Source organism: Vipera ursinii (assembly GCF_947247035.1).
Source record: "Vipera ursinii genome assembly, chromosome: Z".
Taxonomy (NCBI): Eukaryota; Metazoa; Chordata; class Lepidosauria; order Squamata; family Viperidae; genus Vipera; species Vipera ursinii.
The window spans coordinates 101,247,440-101,274,877 of record NC_139517.1 but is presented as its reverse complement, the minus strand read 5'-3'; the positions used below and the strand labels follow the sequence as shown (position 1 = coordinate 101,274,877).

At 38.1% G+C, this 27,438-nt stretch overlaps 1 protein-coding gene across 8 annotated transcripts in view; it reads left to right on the top strand.

Annotated features, from left to right (window-relative positions):
* The window catches only part of KIAA1217, a 232,825-nt gene that overhangs the window by 75,725 nt on the left and 129,662 nt on the right, over positions 1-27,438 (top strand). For all 8 annotated transcript variants that reach the window (XM_083376374.1, XM_083376368.1, XM_083376370.1 and 5 more), the window contains exon 2: positions 11,124-11,319. In XM_083376374.1, coding sequence (XP_083232500.1) covers positions 11,124-11,319 — 196 coding nt within the window. The remainder of the gene's footprint in view (positions 1-11,123; positions 11,320-27,438) is intronic.

Genomic DNA, 27,438 nt, shown 5'->3' with positions numbered 1-27,438 from the left:
CTTAGGCTAGATCTTAATATTTCATTTTTGAGAAACAAGTGTTTCAGGCACTCTTTTTTTGTTATGCTTATTGGCCTTTGTAATTCTCTGGAAAGTCGCCTAAAGTTATTGCATTTAAATATGAGTTTTACAAATATATTTTATCATCCTCCATTGCTACCAGGCATTTTGTCTTTTGTATAAAACATTACAAGATACATTTTTTAAAAAACATCTTCAGTGGCACCATGATTCGTTGCAATTTTTCAAGAGCAACTGTAAATTTGAGTAACTATGTATATAATCCATTAGGTTTTATTTTAAAAAATGCCACAAATACAGAAAAGATGCTTTTTCTCCCGCATTGTTTCAAATATGCCTTTGGATATTTATGCTCAAAAGAGATGGAAGTGTAATCTGTTTCTTGGAGCAGAACATTTTGTCTCAAAGGCTCACACAATAATGTATTTTAGCATTTGTTTCCCTTGATTTTCCATTTATTGCCCCTGCAGGACTTCCTTCAGAGTATTTCCCCTTCAATCAGTACACAAAGTTAAACTTTTTTTCTTTGCATACTTTAGCAACTATTTTAATAAGTTGAAATTGTATCCCTAAATACAATCAGGTATTTCTGATAAAAAAAAATTACTTCACTGATAACAGAGATCTGGTGTCATTCTTCCTTCCGAGCCTGACTCCAAAGAAGACATGGAGTGCTTTGTTGAGGCCCAGGAGGGGGTGTCTGTGGCTTCGGAGGATGGTAGGGAAGAGCAGGCTGAGGCACGCCATGGCCCTTCAGGTATGGAACAGGGAAGGCAGAGTGCAGGCGAGGAGCAAGCCCCCCCCCACACCTGATCCTAGAGCAAGGAGAGCAGAGAGGAGGAGAGAACAATGGAGACAGGCTCAATTGCTCAGGAGGAGAGCGTCCTGCCCCACTTCACAAGGCACACCTGGGGACTAAGATATAAGGAAACGCTGTGGGGTGGGTGAATTGTGCTCTTGTCTAACCTGGACACTTTGAAATCTGGACTGGTTGGTCCCTGCTTCAGAACCACAGAAGACATTTCTAAGTCTCTCTTTGCAGACTGCAGGAGGACTGTTTACCTTTTTGTGTTGTCTGCCTTGCCTGTGTGTGCATTTGTTGAACTCTTGCCAGCTTACGTGGGAGCTTTGGGAGAACTTGGGCAGTGATTAAAAGACTGTTTCCCTTGCCAGTCAACTGCTTTGCCTCTGTTTGGGGCCCTGGGTCATCACATCTGGCTTCCAAACTGGAATATATGCAGTGCATCATATAATACTAATTAATTGGATTTATAGGAAACAACAGTATTTCAAATGGATCTGACATAATACTGTATGATAAATTACTTAAAATGTATATATTAAACACTCAAATGTCCTCAAATGTCTAATTTCTAGTGAAATTAGAAAGTTGTTCTCTGAAATAAGGAAGTAATGCTCATTGTATTGTGCAGGGGTCTTCAAACTTGGCCCTTTTATGACTTGTGGACTTCAACTCCCAGAATTCCTAAAGCCAGCTGCCTGGCTGGGGAATTCTGGGAGTTGAAGTCCACAAGTCATAAAAGGGCCAAGTTTGAAGACCCCTGGTATAATGGATAGGTATCAACCAACCCGAGTCACTTTGTTTATCAGCAGTTCAGCAACTTCCTGACTTCAAGTGATGATGATGACATAATATAGTTGCCAAGAGACTCTTTCTTACTGTACTTCGTGACTGTGCTTTAGGCAGAGTTGGCATATATGTTTATTTATTTGGTTACAGTAGAGAATGTTATGCCAAGCCTTCCATGGGTGAGATTTCTAGTCGTTACCTTTAATTTTCGTTCAACTCCCTGGGAATTTCGTGAAGGCAGTTTTCACATAACCTCATCTTAGGTTGTTTAGGTCCTTGTGAACTAAGGGAGCATGTTGAACTTGGCTTAGTGACTCAGTCAACATTAGAGAGATTTCAACACAGAAACACGATCTCTGAGTAGCAAGATATCCCATTGAGCAAAATCTCCCAGTGCAAAAAGAATCTCCAAATCTGGTGCTCCATCTAATCTACAGGTTCCAGGATTCAGGTTCCAGAGACGCTAGCAAAATGCAATGTTTGCATCCCTGCATCTTGAGATAATCAGTGCAGAAATGACAGAGACTAAGCTACGCTAGTCTATGAAAATTCAACCTCTGTTTATGCCTCTAGAGCAGGGGTGTCAAACTCAATTTCATTGAGGGCCGCATCAGCATTGCAGTTGCCCTCAGGGGGCCGGGTGGGTATGGCCAGGGTGGGCGTGGCCTACTGAGTGGGCGTGGCTAGAGTGCATATGGCCTAGTGGGTGGGCGTAGCCAGCTCTACATCGTTCGCATCAAGGGTGCCTATTGGGGCCTGGGCAGGAGTGGTCTCTGAGGGTCTCTGGCAGGAGGAGGGTCTCTGGGCCAGGGCCAAGGCAGTGGGGGCCGTTCCCTCACTGTTTCCAGGATGGCTTCGCGGGCCACATGAAACCACTTCGCGGGCCAGATCTGGCCCCCGGGCCTTGTGTTTGACATGTCTGCTCTAGAGACAATCATGAACTTCCAGTACCTTATTGTACAAAGAATAGTACAATTCAATACAAAAGTAGTTAAGAATCTCATTCATCTTCAGCCAGTACAACTGTGGTCAAAGACAATGGCATTATGGATTCCAAAATTGGGGAATTGAACTCTGGGAACTGCTAACCAGTACTAGCAGAGCATTGGGGAGGAGTCATAATTGTTGAAGTGTACATATCTTCTGAATGTGGTAACTTTGACAGAATTCACCATGGTCCAGGAAAAATTCAAAATATTTGTGTGGCTGTGCCAGGTGACTCCCTTATGAGCTTTATGCTTTTCATTGTCTATTTGAATTGAAAAACATTCATATTGAACAGGCAGAAACAGAGAAACAGGCTGACATTACAGACAATCCTTCAGAGGATATTAGAATTAGAATTTATTAAATTTATATGTCGCCCTTCTCCCTAAGGACTCAGGGCAGCTCACAACAATAAAAAGTTAAAAAACATAAAATACAAAATTTAAAAAAGAACTAAATCATAAATGTAATAAATACATAACAATTAACCCAATAAAATCTAATTTAAAAATATTCAGTTCAGCAGGTTAGTCCTACTGTATTCAAAAGGATTATTCCAGACAAGTACACATAGGATTGCAGACTTAATATTGGGGGGAAAAACCAGGTTACCTAGGTAGTAGCAGATGTGACCCTTCCTTTTCTTCCTTAAGCAGCTAAACAAAGCTTGGAAGAAGAGAAATACAAACAGCCGATAACTTATTAGTATTAAAAAAAAAAACATGATGCTTCAAACTAGGCCAGGCTCAGGTAGTGACTTCAGCTGAATGAGGAAGCCAATCCATAGCAGGATTTAGGAACAAAACCAGTAGCAACTCAATAATTCAGAGCTGGGTTTTGAAGAAATCAAGGGAATGAAAAAAGTCAGAGAATGCTACAAAGACATTGTTCCAACACCAGCTGCTAAGAAATATAAACATGCAAAATCCATATCACAGCAAATATCAACCCCCAGTATTCCCATTAGATCTTGCTCTTGAGGCCTTGCTTTTGCGAAGCCTATTAATTAGTACAGGTAGTCCTTCACTTACGATTTCATTTGAGCCCAAAAGAAGATTGTAAGTCGACGCTGCCTGTACATACCTTTGGACAGATACCTTCAACTACCACTAGTTTCAGTCAGTGATTCAGAATTCTCCAGCCATAAAGAATTCTGCCTTTGGCAAGTCCAGCTCTTGTGCACATGATCCTTTCTACTGTAGTTCCCCACTATCAAAAGATTTCCCATCCTTGTGCCAGGATTTTCTATTTTAATGAAAAAGCAAGCAAGGGAATCTGCACCCACACGCAAGTGCAATTTTTCCCTAGGTTTTGTATCTCATTTCACATTTTTTCTATATTAAAGATCATAATCCCCATATATTATTTTCTATGAAAAAAATGGTTTTATCCTTTTCCCATGCAACTACCGTTAATTTTGTATCCCATATTGTTTTCTTGTTTCTCAGTAGTGGAATAATAAGTTGCAGAGAAGGAAAAAAATGTAGTAAATCACTTAAATGGCAAACTTTAAATGTTCTTCCCCCAAGCCTGAAATCAGTTCAGTGAAAATCTTCAAAGGAGTAATTTTTCTCCTTGAAAGATAGAGTATGTATACTTACACAAAACAAGGCAGTATTATATATAACGTAGGAGGAAAAAAAGTAGCCACCTAGACTGGAAAATAAAATTTAGGAAAACTGTTATTATAACCATGCTAGCAAAGTTAAGCAAATTGTAGAAAAGTAGCTTTATGTTAAATACAATTTCATGAGCCTTTAAAAATATAGGATAGAAATATAGGACAGCTCATAGCAGCCTCCTATACCCTGTTGATCTATGGATTTGTTAGACTTAACATGCTAGAATGGCCTGCCAGCATAACCAGCAAAAGAACAGAGAAAGAAGACCATTGAATGCAACAAACCAATACAAGTCTTGATGGATAAAGCGCTTTCAGTAAAAGAGACTAAGGTAAAGGTTCCCCCGCACATGTGTGCTAGTCGCTTCCAACTCTAGGGGCTGGTGCTCATCTCCGTTTGAAAGCCGAAGAGCCAGCGCTTGTCCAAGGACATCTCTGTGGTCATGTGGCCAGCATGACTAGACACCAAAGGCGCACGGAACGCTGTTACCTTCCCACCGTAGCGGTCCCTATTTTTCTACTTGCATTTTTACGTGCTTTCGAACTGCTAGGTTGGCAGAAGCTGGGACGAGTAACAGGTGCTCACTCTGTTACACGGCACTCGGGATTCGACCCGCCAAACTGCCGACCATCTGATCGACAAGCTCAGCGTCCTAAACCACTGAGCCACTGTGTCCTGCCAAACAGTGTATTCATATTGCCTAAGAAGTATTAAAGATTTCACTCTTTATTCTATTTTGGGTTTTAGAGACATAATTAATTGTCAAATGGAACAGCAGGCTTGGATTCCCATGAACTAAAATGAGTGGACAGACCGTGATTTTCCTTTATTACAGACACGAAGCCCTAATTGCTCAAAATCACAGGCATAATGTCACCATTTTGAGGTGGAAACAGAAGTAAATTGTGTAAATTCTAAAGAAGACATACAATAGAACAGGGATTAAAAACAACAAAAACCTCCGCCCAAATTCAGTTTTTAGTTTTCTGCTTCACCCCCTTTTGTTACCTTCCGAATTTGAAGTGAACCCTTGGCCACAACATGATCCAGGGACTTTTTCAACCCTCAAGGAAGGGTGTTCAGAAGGCAGCTCCATCACCCATCTTAACCACTGAGGAGTTTGATGTCTCCTCAAGCAATGATTAAGTGTAGGGTTTGTTTGTTTTTAAACAGACTATCGGACATAGTCTATTTAAATGGAAAGAATGCAGTATAAACACATAAAACTTAATAGAGTGACAAAATTGAAGGTTATTGTACAAAAACTGATTAGTCAACATGACCCAATAACATAATTAAGAATTGTTAAATTTCAGCTCAGATAGCTTAATTAAGTAACCTTTTGTTGCTGATTCCTCTCATTTCTAACATTTATAAAAGAGGGAAATGGTGAGATACCCTATATCAGGAAATATCCTCTTTGAATATGTAATTTTGTGGAGTAAGTGCTGTAAAAATGCATTATGATTCTACAATCATCTCTCTGTCCATACCTTATACTGCATGCAAGCAAACACATAAAGTCTTTAGGCCATTTTGTTTTTGGTATTAAAAATTTCTGATTTTCTGGTCTCGTTTATATCAGTAACGATCAACACCAAATTGCATTTTTAAAATGTTGGCTTTTTTTTTTTTGAAGTAGCCACCTTTTGAATTTAGCAGAAAGCAGTTTGGGAGGACTAGTGTGGATTGGGATGTAGGCCATAAGTAACAAAATTAGGACAACAGTTTTATTTCCAACTTAAAATCATGCTGAAAGTGTTACTTCCTGCAATAGGTTAGCAGAAATACAATTTTTGTGTGATGAGCAACTAACTAATTGCCATTGTTTTCTAATCCAGATTCTCATCCATTCACATCTGTTTTTTTAAAGGAAGAACAGTGAGCAAGCAAAATCACATGTCACCTAGTTTTTCAGATGACATGTCACCTAGTAAGTTTCTCGGATACAAACTCATGCATTAGACTCATTTTCAAAAGTAGATTGTAAATTGCTTAGACGTTTAATGTTTAATATTAACCACTGTAGCTTGTTAACCATTGGGGAAATAATTAGAATTCACACAGGAATGGATAATTGATTAGGAAAGCTAAATTGTATCTAATAGGGGTTAACAAGAACAGCAGATAATGTGCAACTTTCAGCTGCTTGTGATTAAGAACAGCTGAATTAAATTTGTGTCTTTTGTATAAGTCTACAGTCAGATTTTCTACTCCAGTATTCACATCCCTTTAAATGAAACAACAAATATATTCATTTGTCTGGAAATTACGGTAATCATTTTTTCATCAGTTTAAATTCTAATTAAGAGAGAAGGCAGAGTGTAGATTTATAACAGTTCAAGAGATCAATGATATTTTCTCTGGAATCTTATGTTAGCTTGAAAACAGCTAACAGGAATCTAATTTTGAGTCAGTTAGCAGCACTATAGAAGTAAAATTTGAATCTTTTCTTAGAATCATAGAAGGCAACTTTGAAATTATCTAGTCCAACCCACTACTAAATGCTGGATTTGCTTTAATCCTATAAGTGATCTAAATAAATTCATTTTCCTGCTTCTATTAATTTTCAGTATGGAGAAAATAGTACAGATAGCAATATTATTATATTTTATCATTTAAGGAGGGTTTAGATTGCACAGAAAAGTATTACAACATTCAAAATAATGGAGGCTTTTATAGATGTGATCTTCTCACTTACAAAGATGAAAGAAATGAAAGAGAGTATTTTGTCACTTCTATGGATATTAACATACATGAACCCACAATAGATTGTTTACAGTGTCATAGTCTATTTATAATCAATGCCATAAAACATTTCAAAACATGCCTCTGCATTGTCAGAAGCAATCTGCATGCTAGCATGCAGAATCATTGGGGCTGAAAGTGGGGATGTTAGATTTTCAAAGGAGCTAGTTTAGAAGAAAAAAATCCTCTTAAGAGGCAAATCCCTAGTGATATAAAATTGACCATGTTTAAGTGATTTTTTTTTGTGGGGGGTGAGGTTTGCTCTCTTACGGAATCCTATAAAATTTTAAAATTTTACACAGTACACTCTTAAAAGAATCACAATATTCTGCTAATAATATTGTCATTATAGGCCTTTAATAATACTTAACATAATGATGCAAATTTTGGAAGTCTTTAGAAATTGGAGCCTTTCTTCAGTATTTCAAAGGTACTGAATGTTATGAGAAATCAAGTTGGCAACGGGAAGAAGACTGAAGCACTTTGGCAACCTAATGAAAATTGAATAAAAGGCAAAAGTTGCTAATTCAGGCAAGGTCACTGAAGGAGTATAATTTGATCTGTGCCATTTGTGCAGCAAGCTAACCTCTTTCCATTAAAGCAAAATGTTAGGGGAAAGGGCAGATATCAGCAGTATGGTTCTCTTTCTTTTTTAAAATCCTAACTTTATCTAAACAGTGTTTTATAATCTTTTAAATATAGACATTAATCAAGAAAAAGGGAAATGAATTCAAAGTCTTGGGTAATGCACAAGGGAGGCTGCAAATCAGAAGGGATGCATTGTTTGGGTTGGTATTCGGTATGGGTGTTTAACATATGAACTAGAGAAAATAAGAAATCAAAAAAAATGGGGAAATAGTTTGATAACATTGTTTATTTCAGGTTAATAATAATAATAATAATAATAATAATAATAATAATAATATCTAAATCAATTATCTCCAATATTATATCATCCAGAATCAGAGAGACTATAGCACTTGGAATTTACAAATGATATGCTTTGTAATGTGAAACGGTATGCTTTAAAGTTAGGTGGCAAAAGCATTGGGTCTATTGAGTAAAGTTCAATTTTGTTTATTCTCTTTAGTCATATTGCTTATAAATGATACTCCACTATTCATTCTTTTTTAAGCTGAGTAATCATTATTCCAAGTTGTATAATGATTAAGGTGTGGGAAGATACACACTCTTGTCCTTAACCATAGAGTCTCCTTGAGTGAATTTGGGTAGTCCTCCTCTCTCAGCCTGATTTAACTTCTTGGGATTATTGTGGAAGAAAATAGGAGAAGTGATACATACTGTATATGGCTTTGAGATTCTGAATATAGTACATAAATCTAATAAATGAAAACATACATATATGCAAGAAGAATCACTCTTGGAGGCATTTAATAATGTGCAAAACATTTCAAATTCAGAGCACCCTATTCTTTGTTGGAAAAGATTTTAAAACAGTCCAAAATGTTAGAGATAGCTCCTATTAACTGTTTTGCAACAGGGCAGTTTGAGATTGAAGCAGTTTGTATTTCAAATATTTGCTCATCCTTCAGTGTTCACATCCTGAAATACATTCATTCTCCAATTGCAACCCTGGAATTGGTCATGCTAACTCAGGGGTAGGCAACCTTGGCTCTTTTATGACTCATGGACTTCAACTCCCAGAATTCCTGAGTCAGCTGACTCAGGAATTCTGGGAGTTGAAGTCCATGAGTCATAAAAGTGCCGAGGTTGCCTACCCCTGTGCTAACCCATCCAGTGCCTCTTTTGGATAGGCTCAGTTGGCATTATAGCTGAATCCATAGGAAGTACAGGTAGTCCCCAACTTATGACCACAATTGAGCCCAAAATTTCTCTTGCTAAGACTGTTGTTAAGTGAGCTTCACCTGGTTTATTACTCTTTTGCCACTGTTGTTAAGTGAATCACTGCCGTTGTTAAATTATTAACATGGTTGATGAATGAATCTGGCTTCCCCAACTTTGCTTGTCGGAAAATCACAAAAAGTGAGCACCTGACCTTGGGACAGTGCAACCATCATAAATATATGCCAATTGCCAAGTGTCTGAATTTTGATCACATGACCATGGGGATTCTGCAATGGCCCTAAGTGTGGAAAATGGTTATAAAATGGCATTTTCAGTGCTGTTGTAACTTTGAACGGTCTCTTAACAAATGGTTATAAGTTGAGGACTACTTGTACATACATGTTCAGTCTCCCCAACTGCCACATAGTAGTACTTTAGCAACTTAACTTTAACAACTCTATAGACATTCTCAGTTATCCAAGTCATGGTTGTCTTAAAGGTGCTTCTTCTTTTTTTCCAAAAGGCAACAGGACTTTCTTGTTAACTTCAAGAAAGTGTAGTTGCCTTTTGGGGAAAAAAAAGCATCTTTGGCATTTAACACCTTAACATTTGCTAAGTCTAGATTTAAAGTAACACAGGTTTTACCATTTGCTTATCTAACGATTATACCCCTATGCAATGATGATGATGGAAAAGCAATACAGGTCCAAAGGGATTTAAGATATGCTCTGTGTTTTATTTAATTTTTATTTTATTTTAATTCCATTTATATCCCGCCCTTCTCCGAAGACTCAGGGTGGCTTACAAGCTTAGCAGTAGCCTTTATTCTATGTATATGCCTGCTTATTAGGGCTTTCACACAGCTCCCAAGCGGCATTATTACAAAGTCAGCTTAATTGCCCCCAACAATCTGGGTCCTCATTTTACCTACCTCAGAAGGATGGAAGGCTGAGTCAACCTTGAGCCTGGTGGGACTCGAACCTGCACTAATTGCAGGCAGCTGGTGTTACTTAAGGAGGCATTAGCCCACTGCTCCACCAAGGCTCCCTTGGATTCAATGTAGGACACCAGCGCCAGAGGCTGAACAATAATTTATCTGGGATATGGTTGTCCAAAGTTAAACATCAATAGTAAATTGGAATCCTCACTCTCCTGTAGCCATTTGATCCATTCATGAATAATTCTTACAATTACATAGTTGCATCTGAGATTCAACCAAAACCTACTTCCTTTTCATCAATTTTCCCTTCATCTGTTTTGGTTCTACCCTCTTCTTTGGCCATTCTTCCACTGTGTAAAGACACTGTCTATCTCTTGTACCTCTTAATGTTTGCTATTGTAGGCCAAATAAACTCAGCTGCTTCAAGCCTTTTTCTCATAGGACATAGTTGTCGTTTCTGGCTTGGTCTCCTCAGGTCCTTTCAGAGCCTATATTAGGTCTGAAATTCATCATTTTAATAAATATGTAAATTCTGTTTGGGAGGAGGTAAATGGAGCCCAGTGGTGTAATCAGCTACATTCATAATTGGAAATAAACCTTTTTTATCCTTTTACTGAACTGTAAGTTACTAAATAATCTTCTCACTGAGCGGTGGCTCAGTGGGTTAGGACGCTGAGCTTGTCGATCAGAAGATCGGCAGTTTGGCCACATAGCAGAGTGAGCGCCTGTTACTCGTCCCAGCTTCTGCCAACGTAGCAGTTCGAAAGCACATAAAAATGCAAGTAGAAAAATAGGGACCACTACGTTGGGAATGTAACAGCGTTCCGTGCGCCTTTGGCGTCCAGTCCATGCCGGCCACATGACCACGGAGACGTCCTCTCTTCGGCTTTGAAACGGAGATGAGCACCGGCCCCTAGAGCCGGAAACGACTAGCACACATGTGCGGGGGAACCTTTACCTTTTAAGAGCTAATACTGGAGTTACTAAATAATCTTCTCATATCAATTACTGAAAGCAGATTTAAAAGCACTTAGAAAGGTAACTCTTTAAATCATGGCATGTCAGTTTTATTTTGTAGATATCTATCTGTTATTACAATACTAATAATAGTTGAACAATTGTTCCATCATGAAATGGAATTGCCATCCATGCGACATATAAAATTGTATCCTTAGTTGCCTGTCAAATATTACTTTTATGTATTTGTGTGTACAGTAATAAAAAAATCTTAATGGAATACCCTGGGACGGACACTATAAATAGCGTACATGGGAGTCACCTTAAGCATTGACCAACTGGACCAGTATTTTCTCTTGAGAGAGAGAGGGGGGGGGGTAGAAATCATCTTCCCTCAGGCAAGTCTTTTAACATTACTAAAAAGTGTTTGCTCTCTGTTTTTATTTCACAGACAAGGAGCCCAAAGCTTTCTCAAAGTCCACAGCCCAACCTGGGGGATCAAGCTGAATATTTGTCAGAGGTATCTGTTGACTCCTCGGAAGTCATGTCAGAAGCCGAAGCCCTTTCTCCTTTTTCAAGGGGAAGTCGTACTCGAGCGAGTCTTCCGGTTGTGAGGACAACAAATCAAACAAAAGAAAGATCTCTAGGTAAGACATTATACGCAGGAATCTGCTCAAGGTTATGCATTACAATTTCCTCAGTAGGTCCGAGTGTACAGCTCTATGGTACTAGTTTGAATATATGATATATAATATATGATATACAATGAAGAAGAGACAGGTACAAATAGATCTAAGGGAAGTTTTAATCTTTTTTTTATTTAAAAAGTTTTACAGTACATTTTAACTTTAATCCCCCCTCCCCCACCCCTATCTAACCCTCCCTCTCCCTCTCCCCCATTCCCTCCTCCCCCCCGACTTCCCAGAGCTAAATACAGGGTATAAAAAAGAAAAACAAACATAAGCATCCATATGCTATCACAATAAACTATTAATTCTATCACCCTCTAGCTCATGTAAAATGATTACAAACAATATTACTATTACAGATAAGAAAAAAAAAGAAAGATAACAGAAAAGGAACTTTACTCAAATACTAAATAAAATTTCTTAATCCCAATCCTTATTCATATTAATTTCAAAGAAGAAAAAAAAATTTTCATCTACTATTTACATTCTCCCACATTTCTCTAAATTCTAAACAAATTCTCAATTACACGCCAAAAGCGCCTATCTCTATTAACCTTATTAATCTCCAACCAAACTGAACTATGATCAAAAATAGGTCTTGCATATATCACAGCAAATGTCTCACAGTTCCAGATCATCCATCTATACGTCTAGGACACCATTCCAATCTCCAATGAAAATAAAATAAAAAATTTAAAAAATTTATAATCCAATTAAGTAACCTTTATATGTAGTAAGTTAAGAAAAATCAACTTGTTATTGATTAGGAGCTTGCGTACCCAATCTTAAATTCTATAAATACTTTTAGTCCATAACCCTAATATATGTTTCTTGCAAACAAATAGCATCAGTCTTAAATTGTTTTAAATATTGAAAAACTTTCTTTCTCCTCTATGATGAATTTAATCCATTGACATTCTAAATTAGAGATTTAGTCACCAATCTTGATGCTCCAAAGCTTTTGGAGCACATCTGAAATGACCCCTGTATCTTCTTTGGACTGCGCCCTTCCCACAGCTTCACTATAAGTACGCTTTGGAGGTTCCGTAACTTTCTGCTTGTCTTGCTCTTGCTCTCGTCTCACTCGTCTTAGGGTGGCACGCGTCATCCTCTGCTCTCCAGCAGCATCCGATGAGGCTGTAACTTGATCCCCTCCAGCACCGTTCTCCTCTGTCTGTCTATCTGCAACATCTTGAGGCTTTCCCTCGCCATGTCCCTTTGCAGCTTCCAGAAGTGATAGGGGGGTTGCTTTTAACACATTACTATAAAAATCACGTGCCTGGGCCACAGTAACCAAACGATGTCTTTTACCTTCGTGCATCACCACCAGTCCAACTGGAATCTCCCATCTAAACTTGACATCACATTTCTTAAGTTCCTGTACAAGAAATGCAAAATCTTTCCTTCTCCTTAAAATCTTTGGAGGAATCTCTTTTAAAACCAAAACGTCTTGCTCAGCAACTACCAATTTAGTATCATAAGCAGCTTGAATGACTTCATCTCTAATTACTCTCTTTGTAAAATAGACCACCACATCTCTGGGTAACTTCCTCTGTCTTGCAATCCATGAATTTACACAAAATTTTTTATTCATACTTCCCTCAATTTCAGATGCTGGCTGGCCCAATACCAGTTCCAAAGCCTCAGAGATCAGCTGCTTTAAATCTTCTTTAGAATTCTCCTTTAAACCCCTAATTCTAATAGCATACTGCATCTGTTGGTACTGAACAAGGCTCAATTCTCCGTCCATTTTGTCCCTTATATTTTCATTCTCTAATACCTTTGCTTCTAATATAGAGTTCTTTTGACTGAGATCCTCCACTTTTTCACCCAGTTGTTGCACACATTCAGCTACACTTTCAATCATAGACAACATGTCTACCCTCATTGCTCTAAACTTCTCTTCCATCTTCTTCTCCAATTTCTCCTCCAGCTTTTTCAACTTTTCATCCATCATATCAGACATTAACCGTGAATGCTTTTCAAGGGAATCTTGTAAATCCTTAAGCGTCAGTGCCGGAGGAAATGCAGGAGGAAGCAAAGCTTGCAACGAGGTCTGTTGCACCGGGGAAGACCCCGCACTCCGAAGAGCTTTAGAAGTCTTGGCCGCCATCTTTCCCCACTTTCACTTATTGCGCACTTTCACTTTAAAGCTATAAAATCCATTGAGCTAGAGAGTAAAGCTAAAAGTCCACATCACCTTGACCTCCTGTACTGCTCTGCCTGCATCTTGATACTCAAAAGTATTTCCTTTTGGCAGGGGTGGTTGCTAACGCCTGGCTCTGCTCCAAAAATCACAGAGCAGAGATGCTGCGCAGCTCGGAGCAACCCAGGCTTCGGGGGGGCTCAATCCTTCAGCCGCCCAAACTCTCAGCTCAGGCGGCCACGGAGAGCTCAACCCCTACGTGGGGCCTCACCCCCTCCTCTTCTCCCGAGGAGGGGGCTTCAAATCCATCTAAACAGCTGATCAGCGCTGTTTACGGTGGAAAAAACACAGCTGCGGAGCGGGCAGCCCAGAGACGGCTGTCTTTGGCATCGCGTCACCACCGGAAGTCCAGGGAAGTTTTAATCTTTGAGCCATCACCCTGGTGAACTTTGTCCCATTCCAAGATGGAAAATTCTTCTGAGACCAGAGGCAACATTTTTCTGAGATCAGCTGAGCATCTTCTGCATGTAAAAAATTAGTTGTATGGAAAATTGAATATTGTTGTAGAATGTTTCAATTTGGTCATTATGGAAGTGATTGCTACTTTCCTAGAAGTAAATCATCCAGAACAGGCATGAAGTAGTTTGTATGTTCTTGATATAGTTTGGCTCTGTTAAAATCCTTAAATTTAATCAAGTTATATGAATTCAACTTTCCAGTTACCTTTCCCTAAAAATAAGTAAATTCTTTTTTTAATACAAATTATTTTAAATTTGTATGCAAATATAAAAACAGGAGAGTCCAAACCAGAAACTTAAAGCTAATGTGTATTAAAGTGTATCTTACACATATATCCATGACTAGCACTGCAGTTACATTATTGCCCTTTAACTGAGTGTATGTAATAAGAAAGCAGTGGAAAATTAAAGATAAAATTCCATGTGCAGTGCAAATGTTTAGAGCTCCCAAGGGTGAAAGTTTACAGTATGTAAATATAGAAAGATGTTCTTCAAATATTGGCTTTCCTTCCAATGATGTCTTTTTATTTAATCATAAAACTTTGCAGTATCCATTTTTTTTCTTCCTGTTAACTTTACAGACCTTTGATAACATTGAGTATCTACAAATAAATGTTCCAGAATAAAATTACTGTGTGAAATAACTTCTCTCCAGGAGGGAAACATCTAACACCAAGCTATGTATTAAGAACCAATATTGCATTTTTGAATATCACATCTCCAAATAACTAAATCTTTCACCTTCTATTGGGAAAGAATTATAGGTGCCCAATAGGCCTGAAATTAAGGTGGGGTTTTGGTCAAAATTATCTTAATGTTAAATTTATACCCAAGTGATTCTAAAATGATATTTCATTGATATTTGTGTTTTGCACTCTGCTATATTCCACATCTCTGGGTTGTCTTGAACATTGTTCAATTGTTGCATATTCTAACAATTCCATAAATTTAATTACTGCAATGATTTGTTTAACAACCATGGCAAAAAAGGTCATAAAATTGGGCTTGACTCTCTTAATAACCACCAAATGAAATTCTGGTCCTAATTGTGGTTGTAAGTAGAGAACTTCCTACAAGCACAAAAAAGTATTGTGGATGGATTGCAATGAGAAGGTATCTATGCTGTTTAGATATCGGCTAAATCTGCTTCAAACTGCAGGATAGAGAGTAAATTTTTAATTTATTTTGTACATGCATTTATTGCCAGAGAAGGGAGGGACATTTATCAGATGTTCTAATGCAGGTCCCTGAGCTCCATGCCCCATGAGTTACAGAAGTATTCTCTCTTCTTTTAGACAAGACTTGTTGAGCCAGGAACTTTATTAGTTCCCAGCTCAGGACATCCCTTTTGCCTTGAACAGCATCTTGCAATTTAATTGGTTTGGAATCAATGCTTACAATTAGCTACTCAAGGAGGAGGCAAAATACTACAACCAGGCTGTTTTCTATATAAGGCAGTGAATACCAATTGCTGAGGCAGGCAAAAGGTTACTGTCATAATGTTGCTTCTGTCCAGCAGGATCCCAGATCCCAATGTGCAATGTAGGATAAAATTAGATGCGTGGGTCATTAATCACAGATTTGCTCATAAACTGTGAATGTAGTGGTTTATTTATTATGCTAGCAGTCCTGGGCCATTTTTCCCCCAAAGACTGCTTTGATATCTGATATATAACAGACTTTCTTAAACAGTCTTAAAAAAATTGTAATTCAAACACTTAACTGATTTCTCCAAAGCCAAGGCAGATTGAGAATAAAAGACAGGCTGTTCTTCCATATATTTTGAAGTAATTAATCCACTTTAGTTATTACATTAGCCTGCTTATGCCTGTGGCCCTTCTCATGTGTTGGAATGCCTGGGAATTATGATTGCCGGAGACTAATTTATCTGAAGGATTCCAAACTGAAGAATGTACGACTGAAAGCACAATTTGCAAGTTTGGAATTAGTTATCTGACATGGCCTCTTATATAGAATAATTCTGTAGTAGTTGTCCTACTCACACTAGGACTGCATATTACAGAAAAGAGATGTGCAGCCATTTAGGAACCTGATGATTAAATATCCTGATAGATGTATGATCAGATATAAAATTAAGGTAGTTGGTCCTGGTTTGGTCTTGTTTTGCTCCATGAACAATATAACACTTTGAATACTGGTCTTGACTTATGACCATTTTTCTAGTGACTGTATGAACTTATAAAGGTGCTGAATGAATGATGATTCTGATTGATGCTTGGAGTTACAGCTGTCCCAGCAACCTGTGATCACATGATCGCAGTCTCAGTGTTTGACAATCCATTTGCACTTATGACTAGTTGAGAAGCACCTCACGATCATGTGATCACCATTTGCCACCTTTCCTGCCAGCTTTCCCAGAAAATCAGTGCGGTAATTCTCTCCCACCTTTGCACCCTCCTCAGCCCTCTCAGCTTGTATCTGTTAGCCCTTCAAGTATCTCTATGTCACCCTGACCTTTGTGGTATCTCTCATATAGCCTGCACATTTCTCACACATCCAGCTGTCAGAGTGGGTGGCTGTGTGAATGGGCTTCTGTATATCACACAACCTCTTACCCAGTGTCTGCGGGGGCTCCTCGGAACCATAGGAGGTCCGACAGCCAAAGTTTTGGGCATCCTGGAGAACCTACATGAGCGGCGGCCTGTGCTGGGGATCCGGAGAAAAACCCAATGCAAGCGGACCGGGGAGAAGGAGGCCAGTAATGGCCAACACGAAGATCTGACAGAGGGACGGAACTAGCATCGACTTAGTGGAACAACGGTGGAACGGAGCTGACGAAAAGTAATTCCAAGATTTTTACATTTAAAAAGTGAAAGGGAGCGCTTTTGAAAGAGACGCTGGCTAGAAGAGGGAGCCTTACCGAGAGCGAGCGAGTGTCGAGAGAAGCGACGAGAGATAAGGCGACAGGCGAGAGCAACAAGAAGAGGAAGCCAGGAAGTAAACTAGCCGTGAGATCAGGCGAATGGATAGAAAGGTAACGGGAAAAGATAAGTTTTTGAGTCCTGGAGACTGAACTCTTGAGAAAACGAGTGTGGACTATAAGTAGAAGGAAAGTGAATAGTTTGGACAGACTTTGAAGCTTTGATTTATAAGCCATGGGAGTATAACGGATCCAAGATGGAGAAAGTGACACAGCAACCTTAGGGCTGCAGTTTTGATAGTGAGACAATTACTGGCTATTGGCTGAAGAAAAAGATATAAAAGGAGCCACAAATTCGGAGTTGGAAATTTATAATTAAAAGGAAAGTGACTTTGATGGGACAGGAAGATAAAGGCGATATATAAATATAGATAAAAAGACTCACATAAATATCACTGACTGCTTGCCATATTCGTGGAATAACTATATTCCTGCGATTGGATAGAATTGAAATAATCAATTAGCTAAGGAATTAATCACTTGATTGTTTTATATATATATATATATATATATATATATATATATATATATATATATATATATATATATATATATTGATTGATTGATTGATTGATATATCGATAAAGGTTTATTTAAGGTTAAAGGAATTAAGTATTTGTAAAGAGTGGTATTAATGGAGTAATGTCTTAAGGGTTTGGTCAGATTTATTAATATCATAAGAGCCACAACAGATTAGAGATAGAGGACAGGGTGGCTGTTGATTTTGATATATCTCCCCCAAATTAGGAAATAGAAGAGGAGGTAGTAATGGAGGGAGATAGAGGGGGGGAAAGAAGGTGGAAATACCCCATAAAGAGTATTTTTTATAAAAATCTGGTTAAATATGACAAGCAGACCGAACTTAACAAAGATTAGTGCAGGAAAGAGGGCAGCGCCACAGGGCTTAGGGATGTCTTCAAGCCCTTCTAATCAGAAGTCTATTGATGACATGCTACAAAGGGAAAGGTCAAACTCCTTTAAAGATTTACAAGCCCTTCTGCAAAATATGCAAGAAGCAATGACTAAGAATCATGAAGAGATGAAGAAAGAGATAGGCCAAGTAAGAAATGATACTGGTGAGCTCAAGGAAAAACTAAAAGCGATTGATGGTAAATTTGAGGGGATTCAACAACAATTAATAAAAAAGGAGCAAAGATTACAGGAAATGGAAGTAAGAATGGAGAAGGAGGAGAAGAAAGTAGAGGACTTAAGTGAAACACTAATCCGGGCGAACAGAGAGCTCGAAACAACTGATCTTTCTGGTAGCAGAGAAAGCCGCCCACTATCTGCGTTTTCAAAACGTTAAGGGGAAAAAAAGGTGAAGAGCTGCCGGACATGATGGCAGACTTAATGGCGAAGGCATTAGGCATGGGAAAAGATGAAATGTTGGTGGAAATTGATGAGACGTATAGGGTCCAAACTAACTATGCGAGGAGACATAATCTTCCGAAAGAAGTACATGTGAGATTAAAAAATCGACCCGGGATGAATTACTACATAGATCAAGACAGGAGCCGCTAGACTATGGAGGACAACAAATAACAATTCTCATACAAATACCTAAAAGAATGAGGGATTTGAGACGAGGCTACCAATTTTGACATCGAAATTGATTAGATATAATGTGAACTTTAGATGGCTAACTCCAGAAGGCATTCTACTCACATGGCAAGATAGAAGGTATAGATTAGACTCGATAGACAAGGCAGAATATTTTTATAAGCTCCACTTTAATAATGAAGATGAAGTAGAAGACCAAGATGGAGGGGACATAAGAGAAAGGGATGCAAGAGAGATGGCTATAGTACGGAAGGTACTAGGAACAGAGGATAGAGGAAATAAATCTGGAGAGACTACAGAGAAATATGAAGGCAGAGACAAAGAAACAAGAGAGATCTGCACAATGAGAAGCACAAGACCCAGATATAAGTAAAATAAAGGGAGATGAATGCAGGATTTTGTCACTGAATATTAATGGTTTAAACTCGCCAATGAAAAGATGGAAAATCTTTAACAAACTTATTCGTCAAAAATTAGATATAATTGCAATTCAGGAAGTTCATATAAAAGAACAACAGAAATACCTGTTAGATCAACCAAAATTAGGAAATATATTTGTATCATTAGATCAACAAAAAAAGAGGGGGGTGGTATTATATGTGAATGAGAAATTGGTAGCTAAAGAAATTTATAAAGATAGAGAAGGTAGAATATTGATAGTTGAGGTAGAAATAAACCATAGGAAAGTAGTGATTGTAGAAATATATGCCCCGAATGGAAACCAAGAACAGTCTCATGTAACCTTCTTGACTCACATAGCACTTCTCACAAATCCTCATACATTCCCCCTGACCCTCACCTTAAACCAGTGTACTCCCTCACTCTGTCCCCCATCCAGCAGCAGCCACTTATCTTCCTGTTTGCCTGGGATTTTCACTTCCTGCTGGCTTCCCCATTTACTTTGATCCACCAACTGTGGGATTCAATTAATGTTAGCAACTTGGGTTACAGGGATTGCTATTGCTTTGTGAGATGGTCACGTGTTACAATCACGATGCTTAACAACAGAAATTCTTATGAAGTTCCAATTGTAATGACGACTTATAAAAAAATGGACAAATATGTATGTATCATGTACATTACCCTAAGGACTTTGTTCTAATTGCAGAATTTAGTTAATTGTGCATTTTAAGTTTATTTGGGCCATATGCCAGTACTAGTAATTAAAATCAAGTGAGATGCCAATTATTTTATCCAGTGTGTTTTAAATAATGCCTGTGTCATATTCAGAGGCTGGTAGAATTATGAAGAACTTGATTTCATCACTGGCTGAACTATGGACTTTAATTTTATAAGCTCTGGATGTTATCTTCATATTTGAAAGGTTATGTTTATTATTAGACTTACATTCTAGTATGCTAATTTGATTCTGATATGTTTTGGGCTTCCCTGCCAATTCTACTCAATGGCTCCTTCCATAATTGCTCTAATTCTACCTTGACAGTATTGTTTCATAATATACAAAAGGTTATTGAAAAAATAAGTTACCACTTCAGAACATCCTGAATTTGTAGAAAATAGATTAATTGGACCCTTGGTTTCACAATTGGATGTAATAATGAGAACCACTGACTGCACTTGCTAATGATCTCTGGAGAGATCAGTATAGGGATGGTTTGTCCAGCCCAGCCCCTATTAATCTCTTAATGGCGTCTGATGCCATTAATCATAAAAAATATCCTTGTGGACTGGCCAAGAGAGTTGAGAGTATGGGCATGATGTTGTAGTGTCCTTCCTTTGAGGACAGTTTCATCTGATATTGGGAGAGAAGAGGTCTCAATTCTGTCCCAAGTCTTTTTTTAACTTCTACATGAAGCTACTAGATAAGATCATTTGGGGCCAGAGGGTTAATTATCATCAACATGCTGATAACAATCAGATATATATCTACAGCATTATCTCTAACAAATCAAGTGATGCTGTCAAGGTTCTTTCTTCATGTCTGGAGGCTATAAGATCTGGAGAGTGGAAGCACAGATTTCAGCTTAACTCTGACATCAGGTGTTTGTGGATTTTAGGACATCCCAAATCTGCAGGTACTGCATCGTTAGTTGTAGATAGGATAATTCATTTCTGGATAGAGCTGATGCACAATCTGGGGACTCTTGTCATTTTCTTTTGGTTCTTAAGCCTCTTGGCCACTGCTTAAGGAGCAGGTAGCAATTGTGGCCAGGAAAATCTTTGCACGAATTTAACTTAGGCTTCAATTGCCTTTGTTCCTTGACTGAGAAGTTTTCCTGAAGATTACTCATGTCTTGGGTCAATTTCTGCTTAGGTTTCTGCAATGAATTCAGCTTTAAGGTGCCCTTTAAGATCTTTCAGAGGTTCAGAATCCAGTAGCATAATTACATGCACACCATTGTAATTCATTTTAACACTCCTTTTCTTTAATTAATTGGCTCCCAATCAATTTTCAGGTTCAATTCCCCTACAAAGCCTTTCCTGATATAGAATCAATTATTTGCTGAATTATTCATCTCTGATTATTTTTGCCTGTCCCACAGATTCCAAGAGGATGGCATGCTCTGGGCTGTTTCTACTAAACAATCTCATCTGGTGAGACCCAGAGGATGTTCCTTCCTTATTGTGGCACTTGTCTGTGTTATAGCCTATCCTCTTGGGGCCATTAGGATAGCCCAAACACAGTTGTTATGGGAAACACATTCTTCATCTGGATCCTCTCATGAAACCTGTCTTCTGTGGTTGAATCTCTGACAGTTCTCATTCTCCTCAGACTATGCAAGCCGCACAGTGAAGTCAACATATGGCATCACTTATTGTTGTTAGTATTATTGTTATTAGTATAATTCTATAGCATGAGGAGCCTAGGAGTTGGAAAAATTGCCCCAGATTTTGTTAACCTTCAACTAGTTATCACCCATGCCCTGCAGGCTCTTTGCTGACTTTGCCTGGGCCAAAAAGATAAATGATGTCTGACCTCTCTGTGTTTTTTCCTTTCTTCATTCCCTCCTCCAAATGTTAATTTATGGGCAACTGACAGATGCTATTTAATTTTTTAAAAAATACTTTTACAGGAGAAGGTAATATTTGTTTCCTAGTTAGACTGGTTGTCTAATATCTTTAAGTAACATTTGTATATGTGGCTATTGGAAGCCATCACCATTACCTCCTACCCTACTATAAAACTGTTAAGGCCAATATTTATTTGAATGTGTAAAGTGAGGAGTTTGAAGGATCTATTTCTTTAGTTTTTCTAAGAGTCCACCTCAATTTACCATAGCTAGAAGCTCTACTGGAAGATTCTCTCAAACTTCAGTTTGACTGTCTACCCCAGCAAATATTTTCACTGCCATATGACTACTTTGAACAATAAGAGAACAATATTGTCCCTTCATATCTCATGCTACTATTCAACGCCATTGACTTTATATATATGGCATATTTGTGTATGTATGTATATCTGTGTATGTGTGTGTGTGTGTGTGTGTATGCACAGTTTTTTTCTTTATTTTTTACTATTTTTTGTATTTTTGATTTTTTCTCTCTCTAGGTATCTTTGATTAAAATTTTTAAAAAATCTCCACTCATTAATGAAACATTTAAAATTAAATATTTATACTTGTTCGGGTATACAGATATGCCTATACTGAGACTGTACAGAAACACCTGAAATGGCAGCTCATGACTTTGGGTTATAAACCAATGTCATTCCAAGAACTATGGCTTTGTAACCAGAGTTGATAATGTTGATTTCAGCCCACATGACAGGCATCTCTTCTGTCACTCATCAATACTTTTGCTTATCGTGCAAAGTCTTGAATGTATTTTGAATGGTGTTCCTTTTCACTTTGAAGAGCATCTCAAATGAGGAGTCAAATTCTTCTGAGATGGGATCAAGTTTACTGTCAACACACTTATTTACCAGTTAGAGAGATACATCTGGATAAAATTAACACAACCCTTAATCTTTGGGTTTGAGTAGATTTGAGGGCAGACTTTTAATCTAAATTTTATCTGTTATGCTTGGCTCATCTTTTCTTTTCTATAATGATTTAAAAAGTGGTTTTTTTCTGCTTAGAATTGTTGATTTTATTATTTCTGTATGAAAAAATGTCAACATTATAGTATATCTCCAAAAGCAATTTGAAAAAGTCAATAAACTGAACAAAATGTTTCCAAAGTGACTCTCAGATGTGTGGAACATATAAATGGGATAAAAGAAAAGAACGGATTATTAATGTTACATACCAGAAATGAGGAACTTTATTTCACAGAACCAAAAGCATGACCATGGAGGGGGGAAGAGCTGACCATTTAAACTTTGAATCTGGGTTGTGAATAGCCCCCAGGTATACTCCTTGCAACTTTAAACAGTCTCAAAGCAACCAGTTGTAAATCGAGGTTTATTGATATGTTGAAGTCCTGATTTCTGTCAGGGGGAAAGCACTCAAAAACTCTTGCACAGGTTGTCAAACTGCTGGCCCACAGGCCGGATGCGCCATGGTGAAACCACACCCACCCCATTGCCAGCAATGGCAAAAAAGTCGTGATACGTCACGACATGTCATGTGACATTGCGAGTTTGATACCCCTGGTCTAGCACAAGGAATGTAAAAGTGATAGCTGTGTGACCCCACCACCAAGACTCCAGTCTTAAGGGAGATCATCCTTTCTATTTTTTGTAAGATTATAACAATCTCGTGATGTTTCAAGTAGCACAACATCCAGAATTCTCAGCCACATCCATGCTAAGCTAGGTGGGGAGTTGAACTTATGTATTTATGGAAGATGCCAAGATTGGGGAAGGCTGTACTATAGTATCAGAAATAGTTTTTAGAGTGTTTAAATCATACACAGTGATTTAATATCACGGTTATCCATGATCTATATACTTTCTGACTGATTTTATCAATTCATATCTTTGCCCCATTGCTACTATGGTGGTCTTATTTTCTCCCATGGAGTTTTATTACAAACAGCTTCTGCTATGTCACATCTGTCCTTTCTGTTGACTTCTTGACGCATGAAAGTCCTAGTTAATTATATTTAAAGCCAATACTGGCAGGTCTTCAAGAAAACAGGCCCAAACAATGAGCTTTAATTACTGATTTGAAACAAAAGACTCCCAGGAAACTACCTAGCACAAATGTGGCCACATTTTTCTTGTTTATTTTTTTCATAAACCTCCTGTATCATCTTCTTTAGATGAATAGGATTTAAAATGAAATATACCTTATCTCTGAGTAAATGTTTTGCACGACTGAAATACTTTTTCCAACATAATCAGTATTTAGACTGGTGCTACTGATTTTTTAAAAATGGTTTATGCACCATTGATTATGCTTATGTGTCTATTTTGGGGAATGTGTCCTCAGGGGAAGTATGAAATGTACACAGTCCCAAATAAACCTGTGTAATCACATTTGTCTGTTGCTTTAATCTGTTCTTCCATTGTATATAAGCAGATATCTTGACAATGCACCTGAAAAGAAGGCAATAGACAGAGCTAAAATACCGTTTGGCATTACTTCCTTGGTAAACATAAATTATGTAGGCAATGTTAATGAACATTGTTTAGCAGTGTGCCCAGAAGCTCCTGTATAAAAAGGCAGTTATAATGGCCTGACTTAATTAAACTGATTGGTACATCTGGTATGTCTTATGACAAGGGTAGGCAACCTCGGCTCTTTTATGACTCATGGACTTCAACTCCCAGAATTCCTGAGTCAGCTATGCTGACTCAGGAATTCTGGGAGTTGAAGTCCATGAGTCATAAAAGAGCCGAAGTTGCCTACCCCTGTCTTATGAGCACTGTATAGGTTTTAGCAGGAGCAATAGGATCACATCATAAAACTCCCTTATAGGCCTGTTCAGTGAGTCTGGCACATTTTTGGAGAAATATTACCTGATTTCTAAACTCCTTTGGCTAGAGTTGTGCCTCAGATCACCAACATCAAGATGCTTTTACAAATGTCTCCTGTTCTCCTTGGTGGCTTGCGTCAAGGAGTATAGACAATATATTCCTCCATAACATCAAAGTCTGTATTCCCAACCTGGTGTCCTGTGGATGTTCTGGGACACCAATTTCCTATCCTGCATTATTTATTGGCTGAAAAGGTTGACATCCTAGCATAGTGCTTCCCAAGCCTCAGTAAATTAACCCCAATTTGGGTAAAAGTGGTTTTTCTCCGGGTAAGGACACAAGAACCCGTTACCCATCACACAGGGACATCTAAGCTGACTTAAAGTAAAATATATATTCCCAAAGAATTCCTATTACAATGAAAATCAATGAGGTTACTAATGGTAATTTGTTGAAAGAACATGAACATTATTCAGTGATATTCTTTTTTATAATACAGGTAATCCTCAAGTTATGAGTTTTTGTTCAGTGACTGTTCAAAGTTATGATAGTGCTGAAGAAAGGGACTTACAACTAATCCTCAAAACTTGATAAGACTTTTTGATGTTTAAGAAAGTAGCATATTGGGAATTTACCATATATTGTGCATGTAGAAAACTGTATGCCACAATATAGTTTAGTTTAGTAAGAAATGCAGAGATCTAAGAGCAAACTTAACATTGTAATTCTATGGTCATAAATTTAGGAATAAGATTTGACTTACTGTAGTAGGGTTTATATTGGTAAAATAGAATTATTTTTTTTACCCCCAACCCAAACTCATTTTTATAGGGTGATTACTTCAGTTTAAACATGTGCTTAATTTCAAACCCAGTGAACATTACAGCAACAGTATACACATCTTTATTCCAGATAAAAGCATGTTGCCATAGTAATTTGGAATTGACGTTGGGATTTTTTAAAAACCATAAATACAGAGGATAGTGCTAACAGAGTATGTGAAGACAAAAATATTATAGATTTCTGTTCCTTGTCTTGTCTTAAACTGTATGGAATACCTATAATTAGGTGAGAACAACTAATGGCAAGTAATGCTTAAAGTTTGGATTAGAACTACCACAAAGATCATGAAGGTGACCTCAAAAACAGTTCTGAAATTGTCTCTGGAAAAGTTAATGCTGAGGATGGCAAGAATAATTGCCACCAGTGAAGGAATTTATCCAACTTTACAGGAAGTGTTAATCATTATATTCTGCTTTTCTACAATGTCCTCAGTAAAGGATGCTGTATTATCTTTGGATATGCAGATATTTGTCTGTAGACAGTTTCTCAGTTTGCCTTTCAGCAAATTATGTCATGATACTGTATTTTTCTCACTTTCATACTGCTCTCTGCTTCACTGCTTGCACAGGTAATAGATTATGTATGGGACTTGGAGAAAGCCCTTACCGTCACATTAAAGCATTAAATCATGATCTAAAAATATCTAAACTATAAAATCAACAAAACAAAACAGGGACCTTAAATCATAAACATCAACCCTAGGCCTGGGATCAAAGCCAGGTTTTCAACATTTTCTAGAACCCAAAGAGAAATGGCACCATCCTTGTCACTGGGTGGATGCTGTTTCGTGTGCATGTGTGCATGCGTTTAAGGAAGGGGACCTGGGGCACAGCCACTATGCTGATATGTATTGAGCAGGTAGAAATGATTGGAAGGAAGCAATCACTCAGATACTCAAGTCCGGAGCCATATAGGGCTTTATAGAAAATAACTAAAATCTTGAATTGTACTCAGAAACTGACTGGCAGCCAGTGTGGCTCCCATAGCAGTGGTGACACATAGACACACCTGGAGATATCCATTACTGCTTGTGATGCTTCATTTTGAACCAACTGTAGCTTCTGGGTGGTGTTCAAAGGCAGCTTTATATGCAATGGATTGCAATTATCCAATCATGAAATGACCTGGGTATGAGACACTTCATGATTGCATTATTCCAATCGTGAAGAATTCTGGAGCCTCCCACTCTAGGAAAGGGCAAAAGTGATGCATTATATGAACACTTGCAAAAGTCCTTCTGGCCACAACTATGTTTTGAGCAGTAACTATAAGTCCAGAGGGACCCCCAAATTGCATACCACTCTTGACTGGGAAAATGAAACCTCATCCAAGACCACAATATCCACAAGGGAGAGTCCATCCTGGGAGTCCAAGCAGCCATAGTGACTCAGTCAAAGTCTATTCCATTTCATCCAAACTTGAACAGCCTACAGATCCTGAGGGTCAATACAAGCCATCCTCTACTTATGACTACTATTGCGCCCAAAATTTGTGTTGCTAAGCAAGACAGTTGTTGTGAATTTTGTCCCATTTTATGACCTTTCATGTCACAATTGTTAAGTGAACAATTGTGGCAAGTTGTTAAGTTAGTAGCACGGTTGTTAAGTGAATCTGCCTCCCCCATTGACTTTGCTTGTCAGAAGGTCACAAAAGGTGATCACATGACCACAGGACACTGCAACCGTCATATGAGTCACTTTTTTCAGTGCTGTTGTAACTTCAAACAGTCACTAAATGAACTGTTGTAAGTTGAGGATTACCTATACATTAATAGTTTTACACGTGCTCAGGATTGAGATATAAATAGCATCATCTCTTCCATCACTTTTAGAATGTAAATTGGAGAAATGTATTGGTTTACAGAGTGTAAAAACTTCTTTATAAAACTGCAGAGTTTGCAGCAAATAGTGAATTTTGGGACCTTGTAGTAAAACTGTTGTAAAGGAGTACAGGGGTGGCTGGATGGAGTCACTGAAGCAGTAGGAGTGAGCTTAAATGGACTCCAGAAGATGGTAGAGGACAGGAAGGCCTGGAGGAACATTGTCCATGGGGTCGCGATGGGTTGGACACGACTTCGCAACTAACAACAAAAAAGGAGTACAGGATAAAATATTCCTTTACAATTTAGTATGATTTGACAAAATATAATGAGTAACCCAGAGAATTCTTTTTTCCCCAAAATTGAATTGAAAGAATATATATGAGTGTGTGCATCTAGTCTGCAGCTTAAAACTCTCCTTTGTTC